Source organism: Physeter macrocephalus, chromosome 4, assembly GCF_002837175.3.
Source record: "Physeter macrocephalus isolate SW-GA chromosome 4, ASM283717v5, whole genome shotgun sequence".
NCBI classification, from domain to species: domain Eukaryota; kingdom Metazoa; phylum Chordata; class Mammalia; order Artiodactyla; family Physeteridae; genus Physeter; species Physeter macrocephalus.
In genome coordinates this window covers 95,781,511-95,793,484 of record NC_041217.1, presented here as the reverse complement: position 1 = coordinate 95,793,484, position 11,974 = coordinate 95,781,511, and the positions used below count along the sequence as shown (strand labels likewise).

The 11,974-nt window shown below is 37.1% G+C and overlaps 1 protein-coding gene across 2 annotated transcripts in view; it reads left to right on the top strand.

Annotated features, from left to right (window-relative positions):
* Window positions 1-1,289: 1,289 nt before the first annotated feature.
* The window catches only part of SLC35A3 (solute carrier family 35 member A3), a 67,212-nt gene continuing 56,527 nt past the window's right edge, over window positions 1,290-11,974 (top strand). Inside the window, exon 1 of one of the 2 annotated variants that reach the window (XM_055084427.1) lies at window positions 1,290-1,599. In XM_055084427.1, the coding sequence (XP_054940402.1) occupies window positions 1,522-1,599 (78 nt within the window). In that variant the 5' untranslated portion in view covers window positions 1,290-1,521. The remainder of the gene's footprint in view (window positions 1,600-11,974) is intronic. The other variant, XM_055084426.1, reaches the window with a different exon arrangement.

The window sequence follows — 11,974 nt, the reverse complement described above, 5'->3', positions numbered from 1 at the left end:
GTGCCCCGGTCCGGGAGGATCCCACATGCCGCGGAGCGGCTGGGCCCGTGAGCCATGGCCGCTGGGCCTGCGCGTCCGGAGCCTTTGCTCCCAAACCGGAAAGACCACAACAGTGAGAGGCCCGCGTACTGCAGAAAAAAAAAAAAAAAAAAAAAAAAAAGATATCTGAATCTTTATTTAGTTAAAAGTAGGACCTGAGGATTGTGTAATTATCTTTCTTTAGTAATTTTTAGTGACATATATATTTCTTCGGAATATTACATTAAATCTCATTCTATCTAGAGTAAAATATGCAGTTAAAGGGAAATAATGAACAAAAAATTATTTGTAAATGTAGTGCACAGTTATTTATGCTTAGAAATTATAAAAATAAGCTCTTAGCATTTCTGACTTTGCTTACCAAATGGTTTAATTAGCTGAATTTTCTACCCTTTCTTTCTTTTAACAGTTAGTATACCTCTTGTGCTAGTATTGATTCATCTTCCAGTAAATGGTTACTCCTAATGATAGTTGTCTGGGAAGTAATACAAGAGATATTCTCTTGTACACAAAGTCTTTTAAGAAGGAAGGTAATGATGAGCTTTAACAACTGAGAGAGAAGGAAAGTGGGTAAGTGACATTTGGGTTACTTAAGTGAAGCATGTTGAGATGGGCTGTTCAACATGATTCTATGTTTCAGTTCCTGATGAAAGCCCAAAAAAAAAGGTAAAACATTTTCTCTCACCAATATTTATCATATGCAGTTGTCAAAGACCATGTCATCTATTTCTGTAAAAATTGAAAACTTCCAAGTCACTGCCAAATTTTGGAATATTATAACCAGTCATTTGAAAATTTTAACCACTATAAATGAGCAAAACCTGAGTTCTGTGCTATTTATAAAAAGAAAGATGCTTAAGAAAATCACTAATTCATTTTATATACTAATTACAAATTCAAACCCTGCTTAGAAAACTCATAGCCTCATTCAATATAGCATGTATATACTTTAACTTTTAAAAAAATTATTCTGTATTCTACATCTTTTTCATTATTAAATGGGCCTTTCCTGGTCCTATAGACCAGATTTCCTTATTATACTCTCTCATTGAACTCTGTGAAATTTCTTTGCAGCATTTAAATAGTTCCAATTCTACATTAGTCATTATTTAATTAAAATAGTTCCCCTGCTAGATAGACATTTCTAACCTGAAAACAGCATGAAGAATGGAGCTCAGTGCCTAGAACACTGTGATGGGGTTCAGGACACACTACCTCAAAATATGGCACCTTAACATATTGAATACTTTTAATTTTTTGGTTCTAGTGTATGACCTTTATTTCATGAAACCTTTTGAGAATTATTATGGGGGTTTGGAGGTTTCCCCTGCAAGAAGAAATTTCCATGAGTCTTGTTCACCCTTGAATATTCTAGCCTCACATACAGCATATGCTCAATAAATTAATGACTAAATTTCGTTTCGTCAGGACTGACAAAAGAGGAACACAGTGGCTAAGAAACATCCACAACTGAACTGAAATATGACATCACAGCTAAACAAATATGTTATTCTATCTCCCAGGACCTACAACTCGCAATCTGATATACGTACGAAAAAGGTAAGCTTTCTAGCTCACATTGAACTTGTAGTTCTTTATTGAAGAGGTGCACTAAAAATTGGGATTTGGAAATAGTGGGGCTTGGACAGGCCTAAACAGTCTTCTATAATGAGGAGAGGGATGGAGGTGAGAGTGAGTGTGGTACATTTGAGGAATGTGGCCAACACAGTTTGTTCTGGGATACATTATGATAAGATTAGATACAGGTTAAGGCCTTGAAAAGCAAACTAAAATAAATACAAATCAACTACACCCACCAGAATGGCTAAAACAAAAAAAGAAAATACCAAGTACTGGCATGGATATGGAGTGGCTGGAACTCTCATACACTGCTTATAGGGGTGCGAACTGGCACAACTGCTTTGGAAAACTATTTGGCATTGCCTAATGAGCTTAAACATACCAACAGTTCCATTTTGGGTATACACCTAAGAGAAACGTGTTCATATGTTCAACAGAAGACGTACACAAGAATGTTCAAAGAAACACAGTTTATGATAGACCAAACTTGAGACTTCCCAAATGCTCATCAACAGAAAATAGATAAATTCTGGTGCCTTTGCACAGTGGAATATACAGCAGTGAGAAGAATGAACTACAGCTAGAGCAACTAGGAAGATAAATCTCACAAATAGTGTTGAGTCAGATGCAGTAGAGTACACATTAGATGACTTCATTTACATAAAATATGCAAATGAACAAAACTAATCATGCTGTTGGAAGTCAGGATGGTGGTTTTCCTTGTGTAGGGGGTGCAGTGCTTAGAAAGGGGCATGAGAAAGGCTTCTGGGCATTGGCAATGTTTTGTGTCCTGATCAGCTGCTGTTTATACGTATAAGGTCAGTTTGTAGAAAATCCTTGAGCTGCACAATTACGATTTGTGCAGTATTCTGTCTGTAGGTTAAAGTTCAATAAAATGTCCCCCAGCCCTACTGTTAAAACCTGTTACAGAGCCCTTGTATTATTTCAATAGTAATTAAATTATATTTTGTGATTTACTACTTCAGGTTTTAAAGGTTCACTATCTGCTGGTGAAGTAGTCCATTTTTTTTTAATTTAGCGAAATGTATCCTTTCAGAATTATTACTCAGTTTGATCAGTAAACCTGTGTTTATCCTAATTATATTTAAATAATGAGCTTGATTGTTTTATAGGCTTCTAGCATATCCCAAATCTTTTAATCTATAATCATTTTCTCTCTTTCTCTTTTCTCTCTGTCTCTCACACACATCATTTTACACACTTATAAAAACAAAATTAGAGCCTAAGTGTTACACAGATTTTTGGATGTAAGTATCCTGATACCCAGCTCAGCACTCTTCTTCCTGTGTCTCCACGGTGTAAGACAAGAGCTGGGTGCCTCTGGGGGACAAGCCTGATATAAGTGCTGCCATTGCCATTTTGTGACAACACGGGGCTCTCCAGTCATTTGGACCAAGATATAAAATTGACCCTATAGTGGCGAGGTCGGGGAATTCAAGAAATTAGAATTCACATCAAAATGATATCAACATTTATTTAAAGTATTTGACTTCTAGGGAACATGGTAATTCTTCTTGTATTCTGAAGAGAATTTTCCAATTAAAAAACTTCTAATCATTATTTCTAGAATGTGACAAAAAGTCATCTTTGAAAACTTAGGTACAATTAAGCTTTTTTAAAAATTCTTAAACTTATGATTATTTATTTATTTATTTATTTACTTATTATTTTTGGCTGCGTTGGGTCTTCATTGCTGCCCGCGGGCTTTCTCATTGCGGTGGCTTCTTTTGGTGCAGAGCACGGGCTTCAGTTTGTGGTGCACGGGCTCAGTAGCCGTGGCTCGCAGGCTCTAGAGCGCAGGCTCAGCAGTTGTGGTGCATGGGCTTAGTTGCTCCGCGGCATGTGGGATCTTCCCGGACCTGCAATGGCAGGCGGATTCTTAACCACTGTGCCACCAGGGAAGTCCCTATGATTAATTTTAAGAAGTCCCTCCAAGAGCCATTCTGCAAGCTAAGTGAAGGTACGGGAATGCGGTAGACAATCAGAAGTGCACCCCATCAAGGGCCTGTTTTGCTGAGTGCTGAGCTCCACTTGGAGCTGAGCAAGCTTGAGCAAGTGCCAACAGAGGACAGTGTGCTCACCTTATGTCTCTGAGTCACCCCCACTGCTCTGACAGATGCGGTTGAACAGTTCTCTCCCGTTGGGGGAACCAACACTTTTAGCTAACTCAGGACTTTGCCAGCTGAAATCAGGGCATGTATGTTCGCTTTAAATTTCATAATGAATCTAACTTGATAGTAAGTTTAACCCTAATATAAATTATACTAAGACAGGGGCTTTTTTTCCCTTCTCATAAATGAAACTTTGCCTTCCTTTTTGGATTGATATTGAACATAATTATATCTGCTCTGCCTTGTTACCCTTTACATAAGCCTTTCCAAATATCCCCAAACTTCCCAGTAATCTAATGGGATAGGTGATATTTCTCTTTGAGAAGAATTGACCAATTCTAAAAGAAATGAGATGGCTTTTTGGCGGGGAGGGGGGGGGCGGTGAACAGAATTATTTATTTATTTATTTATTTTTATTGGAGTATAGCTGATTTGCAATGTTGTGTTAGTTTCAGGTGTACAGCAAAGTGAATAAGTTATATATATATTCTTTTTCAGATTCTTTTCCCATATAGGTTATTACAGAATATTGAGTAGAGTTTCCTGTGCTATACAGTAGGTCTTTGTTAGTTATCTATTTTATATATAGTGTGTATCTGTTAATTCCAATCTCCTGAGATGACTTTTTAAAATAAATCATTCAGTAAGAGACAGTACCAATTATCAAAGTCTGCTCTGAAATTATGAATTCTTCACATTTTTCATTCACGATGTCCTGGTAATTTTTCCAATTGTCATCAGTCTCTTTATCAGTAAGTTCATTCATGGAACTTTATAGGAAAGAAATCCCATATTGTGGTAATCATTTGTCAATATATATGTATAGCAAATCATCATGTTGTTGTTCACCTTTAAATAAATATGTCAATTATATCTGAATAAAGCTAGGAAAAAAAGGGACTAAGGCTGAAACCCCAAATTAAATACATGTTATCTCAACAATAGATAAGGCTGAAGTTTTAAGTCATGAGAAAATTAAAGTTGTGGGTTTTTTTCCAACCAATAAAGAGATTTTAATTTCAGTTTAGTAATGGTATGGGAGAAAAAAAAAACACTTTTGCATAAAGCCTCTTTGGATAACAATGCCTCCTATTAAGAGATGAGGTTTTTCTATTGTTAAGAAGAAACAACATACCCTAAATGGAGTCACTTGTGTTAAGCCCACTTCACCGTCACCAAACCAGTTTATTACCTAACATAATTGCAGTCTCACCTTCCCAGAAGTGAAACCTTTAACCAGTCAGCCTAGAATTAGCCGGTTGGCATTGAGGGAGGTAATACCTACAGGCCCTCTGGTTCCCTTTAGGAGTGTGACCTTGCCTGAAACAATGCATTCTTTGCTAATAACCTCCTTTTCTCACAGCCCTTCCACCTTTAAAAACTTTCCTTTTTTACAGCTTAGAGGAGCTCCCTTCTATTGCTAGATGGGGTGCTGCCCGATTCATGAATCATTTAATAAAACCAATTTGATTCTTGAATTTACTCAGTTGAATTTTTGTTTTTTACACTATGCAGCCGATTTGGGTCAGGAACATGACATTCCCACTGCCTTCAAATACTTTCCTGTAGTTAAGGGTAGGTAGGAAATTGAGTAAGATGGGAGACACTTCCTTATTGCAAAATATTAGAAGTTGGAGAGGCTGAAAGGCAAGCTCTGCATTCTCAGGATTCTTTAAAATGTCTCAGCATTTTGATGACCTTTATCAGTTTAATCTTTTCCCTTTAGTTAACAAAGTAACTCAATCATTTCATATTTTGTTCACAGACAATTGTGGAAGAGAATCTCTCCTATTCAACTCAGAGACTTTCAGGGAACATGTGTCTGGAGAATATTTTAGAAACATGAGACATGATTGTACTTAAAATATGACAGTTTACTGTTAAGAAGAGAGATCCATAACCTTGGTCCTTTTTTTCCTGGATGAAGTCAGGAAAATGCCAGTCTTAACCTGGCATTTTAAGTCTTATCAAACAAGTTGTAGATGGTGAATTAAGTTACCATAAATTTCTGTTTGGTGCTGGGAGAAAAGAAAAAGATCCTGGATGTTTGGAGGGGGGTTGTTTGTCTGCTTGTTTTCACCTCAAAATGATCACAAATTGCTCTGGCATGTCATTTCTAGTCAAAGTTAGTGTTTTTGAATAATAAATGTGAAGAAACTTGAGGTCCACCATGACTTTCATGTTTATGACTCAGAGATTTATATGTAAAAGAAAACAGTTCTTTTATTTTTACAAAACAGTTGTAAATATAACTTATGCAGATAATTATCTCCTCCTCATTTCTCCTTAATTGTAGGGATCTCGGGTCTTTATTGTCAGGGAGGGGGAAGTTTCCCTTCTAACCCTCTTGAGTTCTTGTGGCTGACCTAATAATAACATTGACACAAGACAGATTAACAGGAGAAAAAGAAAAATTTTAATTCATGAGCATGGAGGCCTCATAAAAATGAGAACTAAGAAGTGGCCAGAGCAGACAGCTTTTATACTTTTTAGACAAAACAGAAAACAAATTTGTGAGGAATTGATAGGACAAAAAAACTTAGGTTTAGGGTGCCCAATGAGTGCAGCATCTAAATAGAGTTAGGGATTGGGGTAGTGAATTAAAGAAGTAACAAGGTTTTTTATACAAGCTTCTCAGCCCCAAAATTTATATCTGGCTTATTAAGGGTGTTCTTCTATCTCCAGATACAGGGAGTGCACCTTTCACATGAGAGATTTATTAAGTAACTTTAATTCAAAAAGTCAATATGCCACTGAAGCACATTTTGGGACAGCCTACCCTGGGCCACAACAGTTCCCTCCTCTGAAACATCCCTGGAAGACTCACATATTAAAGCTGAGCTGCTGACTGCAGAGAGAGAGAAAGTGTTAGTAAAGTCCTCCATTTCACTGAATAATTTTCTTAGTTCTGAGGTCAGTTCAGTTAAACACTTATATCTCATTTCAGGAGGCAGTGTTGCAGATGGGCTCCCAAAGCTAGTCCTGTGGCACAAACAATCAGGCCTCTAATAAGAGGCATTTATATGGAAACAAAAGAAAAAACAATGGTTAATGATTGGAGCAGATTATAAGCGTTTCTGAGCCCAGAGGGCAGTCAGTCAGAAAGATTTCTAGATATCAGTGTCATGCATCTTTTGCAGTTTGAAATGTCTCTGATGATGTCATTGGGTGTTCAGGTGAACTTTCTGAGAGACTCATACAGAAACAGGCACAAGGATTGTTTAAATGTGAGCTGTTTGTGGTAATTTCTCTGAAGTTTATATCAAGCCATCTAGCTGCAGTTTGCAGGATTTCAGAAAAAAGGCAGTTTTAGTTCTCGATGATTCCAAATCAAAAGGATGGGAGAAGACTGGAAATGTTAGAGAGTTGTAGCCAGATTTTGGAGGAAACTAGAAAAATTCAGGATCCAGTCCAGTTTTCAGGAAATAACAAAACCTCAAGGAATATTAATAGCACTAGAATCTAATATCCACAAGTGTGTATTATAGTTTCTATTGAAACATAATTTTTCTCTCTAAAATCACCCTCATTTCTATCAAAGATAGCCAAACTAAGACTGATTTGTTTGCAAAATAAGTTTAGATTTGATAAACTTGGTCTGATTATGTATATAAGTCCAGCAAGAATAGCAGTTGGCCATATAGGCTCTTTTGTTACTTTTAATTATTTTTAATTTTTTTAAATGTTTGGCTGCATTGGGTCTTCGTTGCTACGCATGGGCTTTCTTTAGCTGCAGTGAGCAGGGGCTACTCTTCATTGCGGTGCGCAGGCTTCTCATTGTGTTGGCTTCTCTTGTTGCAGAGCCTGGGCTCTAGGCGCGAAGGCTTCAGTAGTTACGGCACGTGGGCTCAGTAGTTGTGGCTCGCGGGCTCAGTAGTTGAGGCTCGCGGCTCTAGAGCGCAGGCTCAGTAGTTGTGGCACATGGGCTTAGTTGCTCCGTGGCATGTGGGATCCTCCTGGACCAGGGGTGGGATCCTCCTGGACCAGGGATCGAACCCATGTCCCCTGCATTGGCAGGCAGATTCTTAACCACTGCACCACCAGCAAAGTCCCCATATGGGCTCTTTTAAATCTGCTCTCCTTGAACTTTTCATAATGAATTTCCAGATTGAACTTTAAATGCTTCTCAAGGCCTGGAAACCACACCAAAGACTCATCATCAGACTCACCTATAATACCTATGGATTTGGGTGAATTTCTCTCTTCTTGAGGTCCCCAAAATATCCTGAGGTTCCTGCACCTGCCAGGAAGTGACCTTCCTTACTCACCTGGTAAGGCTGCCGGGAATCCTGTAAGTAAGGTACCAGGCTAATTTTCCAAGGGACTTTATTGGCTCCAATAAAGCTAAATTGGCTCAACCTTAGTTCCTTCAAACTGTCTGGTCATATCTGAGTCTACATGTCTGAGTTTCATATATGACAGTCTAGTCAAAGCCTTGGTAATATAACTAAATGTTTCCAATTGTGTCTTTTTATAAGGAGAACAGATTCTTAGTGAACTTATGCAATAACTATATTGCCAAGAAAATAATACTTACTGAGAGTTTCTGAATTCTGAAGTGATCAGGTATGGAGAAAAAGATAAATGTTTCAATTCTGCTTACAAAGGTATAATTTACTAAGGTGCTATAAGTCTTAAAAAAATTCCTTGTATCTAGAAAACAAAAGATTTTTAAAAAGTAATATTTGAGGCAAAAAGTCATAAAAATTATAATCATATTCATCAGCATTCCATCCTATGTAATTAATCCTTGTTCTGCTTGAGTCCAGTTTTTCCATTAGATCTGTCAACCTTGCCTGATGACTGAGGGTGATAGGGACGGTGATAATTCCAGGAAGTTTGCAAGGTTTTTGTTAAGGCTCTTATGAATTGCCTAGTGAAGTCAATGTCTTGATCACTGAAGGTTGTTGAAGGTATACCCAAGTAGGAAACATTTTTCCATTTTTTTGCTATTATGAGGGCATCGGACTTGCAGCAAGGGGAGGCTTTAACCCATCTGGAAAACATACACATCATAATAAGTATGTTTTGATAACCCATACTAAGTATCAGTTGAATGAAAGCCAGTGCAGGTGTTCAAAGGGTCCAGAGGGAAGAGGTCTGAGGCCTCTGGGGACAAAAATAGTTGTTTTTTTCTCCAGGATTATGGACCTGACAGGTCAGGCATTGTTGGTAGACTGTTTTTGCAATTTTATAGAAGTCTTCCCGCCAATGTCGACTTACAACTTGAGTCATCTTAAACGCACTATGGTGGGTGAAGGAATGCAAAACAAAAACAAAAAAACAAAAACAAAAAACGAGGTTTGTCAGGAAGCTGGAAGAACAAAGCAGCCATCTTGGGTTTCCTATAGCCCTGACCGTTGTTTAATTTACAGCTCTTGTTTATCCATCTTAATTTCTCTGATTCAGGAGCAGACTGTTGCCATGTTATAAGGCCATCAGGATGGCAAAAGTTGGGCAATAAGGGATCAATATTTTTTTGCAGAAGCAGAATAGACTTCATCTACATGTGCCACAATCTTTACAGATTCTGTTGTTGCTGCCTGTGCATGAAAGTCAAAGCATTTCCCTGATTCTTAGGTTCAGTCCTTTTAGTGTGAGCCTCAATTTTGATGACAAACAACATTTTATGCCAAGACATATAAGACTTTCAGGAATTTCACATAGTTTCTGGAACACCTATATTACATACCTATACAGACTCAACATAAAGAAGGCTTAACATTATTTCTTGACAATGCTTCCTAGGTAATTTAACATATCAAATGCACCTAATTAATTTACTATATTTTTATAAGGAGAGAGAACAAATCTTTGAGATATTTCAGGGGCCCTCTGAAATACCTTATATCTCAAAGTTAGTTCTAAGTCAAAAAGACTCATTTAGAATTTGATTTTGGGGAATTTTGTCAAAAATATCAAAAAGGTCTTAAAACAGTCAAATAGATCACTGTGAAACAATGCTTAGTCATATATTTAACCAAAATAATAAAGACTTCATAGGCAAATATAGAAGGTTACATAGTCCAGAGCAAAACTTATCTCTTTTAATACTGAGAGGATTTGGTTTACTTAAGTAATCAAAGAACTGATAAAGACAACATAGAACATAAGTGATTATTTTGACAAGACATAAGATTTTTTTTTCTTCCCCTAGGCAGATTACTTAATGGTAAAGAAAAATTTTTCATAATCTCTTATTGTCAAGAGCAGACCAATAGGAAAAAAAAAAGAAAAAAAAACCCAACTTTGTTCTTTTAACAGAGGAAAAAACAAAATTCTATTTTGCACCAGTTTACTTTCGACATTAAAACTTATTTACTTAATTAAATTCGTTGCAATCTTATTCAGTCCTGACAACACATAAAATTCCTTTCTAGGGGCTTCCCTGGTGGCGCAGTGGTTGAGAATCTGCCTACCAATGCAGGGGACACTGGTTCGAGCCCTGGTCTGGGAAGATACCACATGTCGCGGAGCAAGTAGGCCCGTGAGCCACAACTACTGAGCCTGCGCATCTGGAGCCTGTGCCCCGCAACAAGAGAGGCTGCGACAGTGAAAGGCCCGCGCACCGCAATGAAGAGTGGCCCCCTCTTGCCGCAACTAGAGAAAGCCCTCACACAGAAACGAAGACCCAACACAGCCAAAAATAAATAAATTAATTAATTAATTTAAAAAAATTCCTTTCTAAAGATTCCTTTTTCACAAATATTTACAACTTTTTATGCCCATTTTAGTTTGTCCCTTGTTTTCCTTCCCATTTAGAAATAACCAGCTTAAGGATAAAATCACTTTCTATTTCTTTAACAAAAACATCTCCATACCTTATACATTTTCTTACTCAAAAACACATCCTATTTCTATTATTACACTGGTGGTTTTGACCACATATATTAGTTAGAATTCTTAATCCTTTGAAATCTTAATTTTTTAGTGAAAATAAAGAAGTAAACAATTGTGAACTGTATTAAAATGTTGTGTCTTGGCAAACTTATAAATACATTTTATAATTTCTAGAAACATACACTACTTCATAGTACAAGCTTTCAGTAAAGCACAAAACATATTTACTAATAGACCCAAACATACTTAGTCTCTCTAATAAGAGGTCAAAAGTAGGTAAACTTAGACTTGTTTGGCAATTAATGTTTTAGTATCTTATTTTATTTGGAAATGATCTAGACATTCAATGAATTTCAATCATTTAATTTAACTTAGCAAAACTCAAAGGGTGTAAATTACCAAAGATATTTAGGAAATTACGTAGACATATAATAAAATAATTATTGTTAAAAAGTTCACCTAAAAAATCTTATCTCATTTACATCTACTTAGTTCATTTGTTCTTTTTTTTTTTAATCATTTATTTTTGGCTGCGTTGGGTCTTCGTTGCTGCGCGCGGGCTTTCTCTAGTTGTGGTGAGCGGTGGCTATTCTTCATTGGGGCATGCGAGCTTCTCATTGCGATGGCTTCTCTTGTGGCGGAGCATGGGCTCTAGGCGCGCGGGCTTCACTAGTTGTGGCATGTGGGCTCAGTAGTTGTGGCCCGCGGGCTTAGTTGCTCCGTGGCATGTGGGATCTTCCTGGACCAGGGCTCAAACCCATGTCCCCTGCATTGGCAGGTGGACTCTCAACCACTGTGCCACCAGGGAAGCCCAATTCATTTGTTCTTAATAATCATACATAGATTACTCATGAAAATTTCATGAGACATTAAAGCAGTTAGTCATTATCAAGTGTTTTATTTTTCTGACAAAATTTGCAACAGAGACAAACATTTGCCCTTTGACTAGCAAACCCAGGTAGAACAAAAGTTATTTATATGCATTATATTTAATGCTAATTCTGAAGACATGCCTATATTAATTAAATAAACAAGCTTAAAATTAGCTTTATTTACTAAAGAATATCCTAGATCACATAAAGTTGAAAAACATTTGAGTTAGTTTTTATTATATTTTAAAGATTTTTTTTATATAAGTGCTTGTTTGTTTAAGCCAATTATATAGAACTCTTATAAATTAACTTTGATAATACCATGCAGAGGTAGAAGGATACCATATTTATAACATACACATATAGACATATAGAAAGACACAACAAGAGATCTCATAGTTTCCATTTTAAAACTTTAGGTACGGGCTTCCCTGGTGGCGCAGTGGTTGACAGTCCGCCTGCCGATGCAGGGGACGAGGGTTCGCGCCCCGGTCCGGGAGGATCCCACAT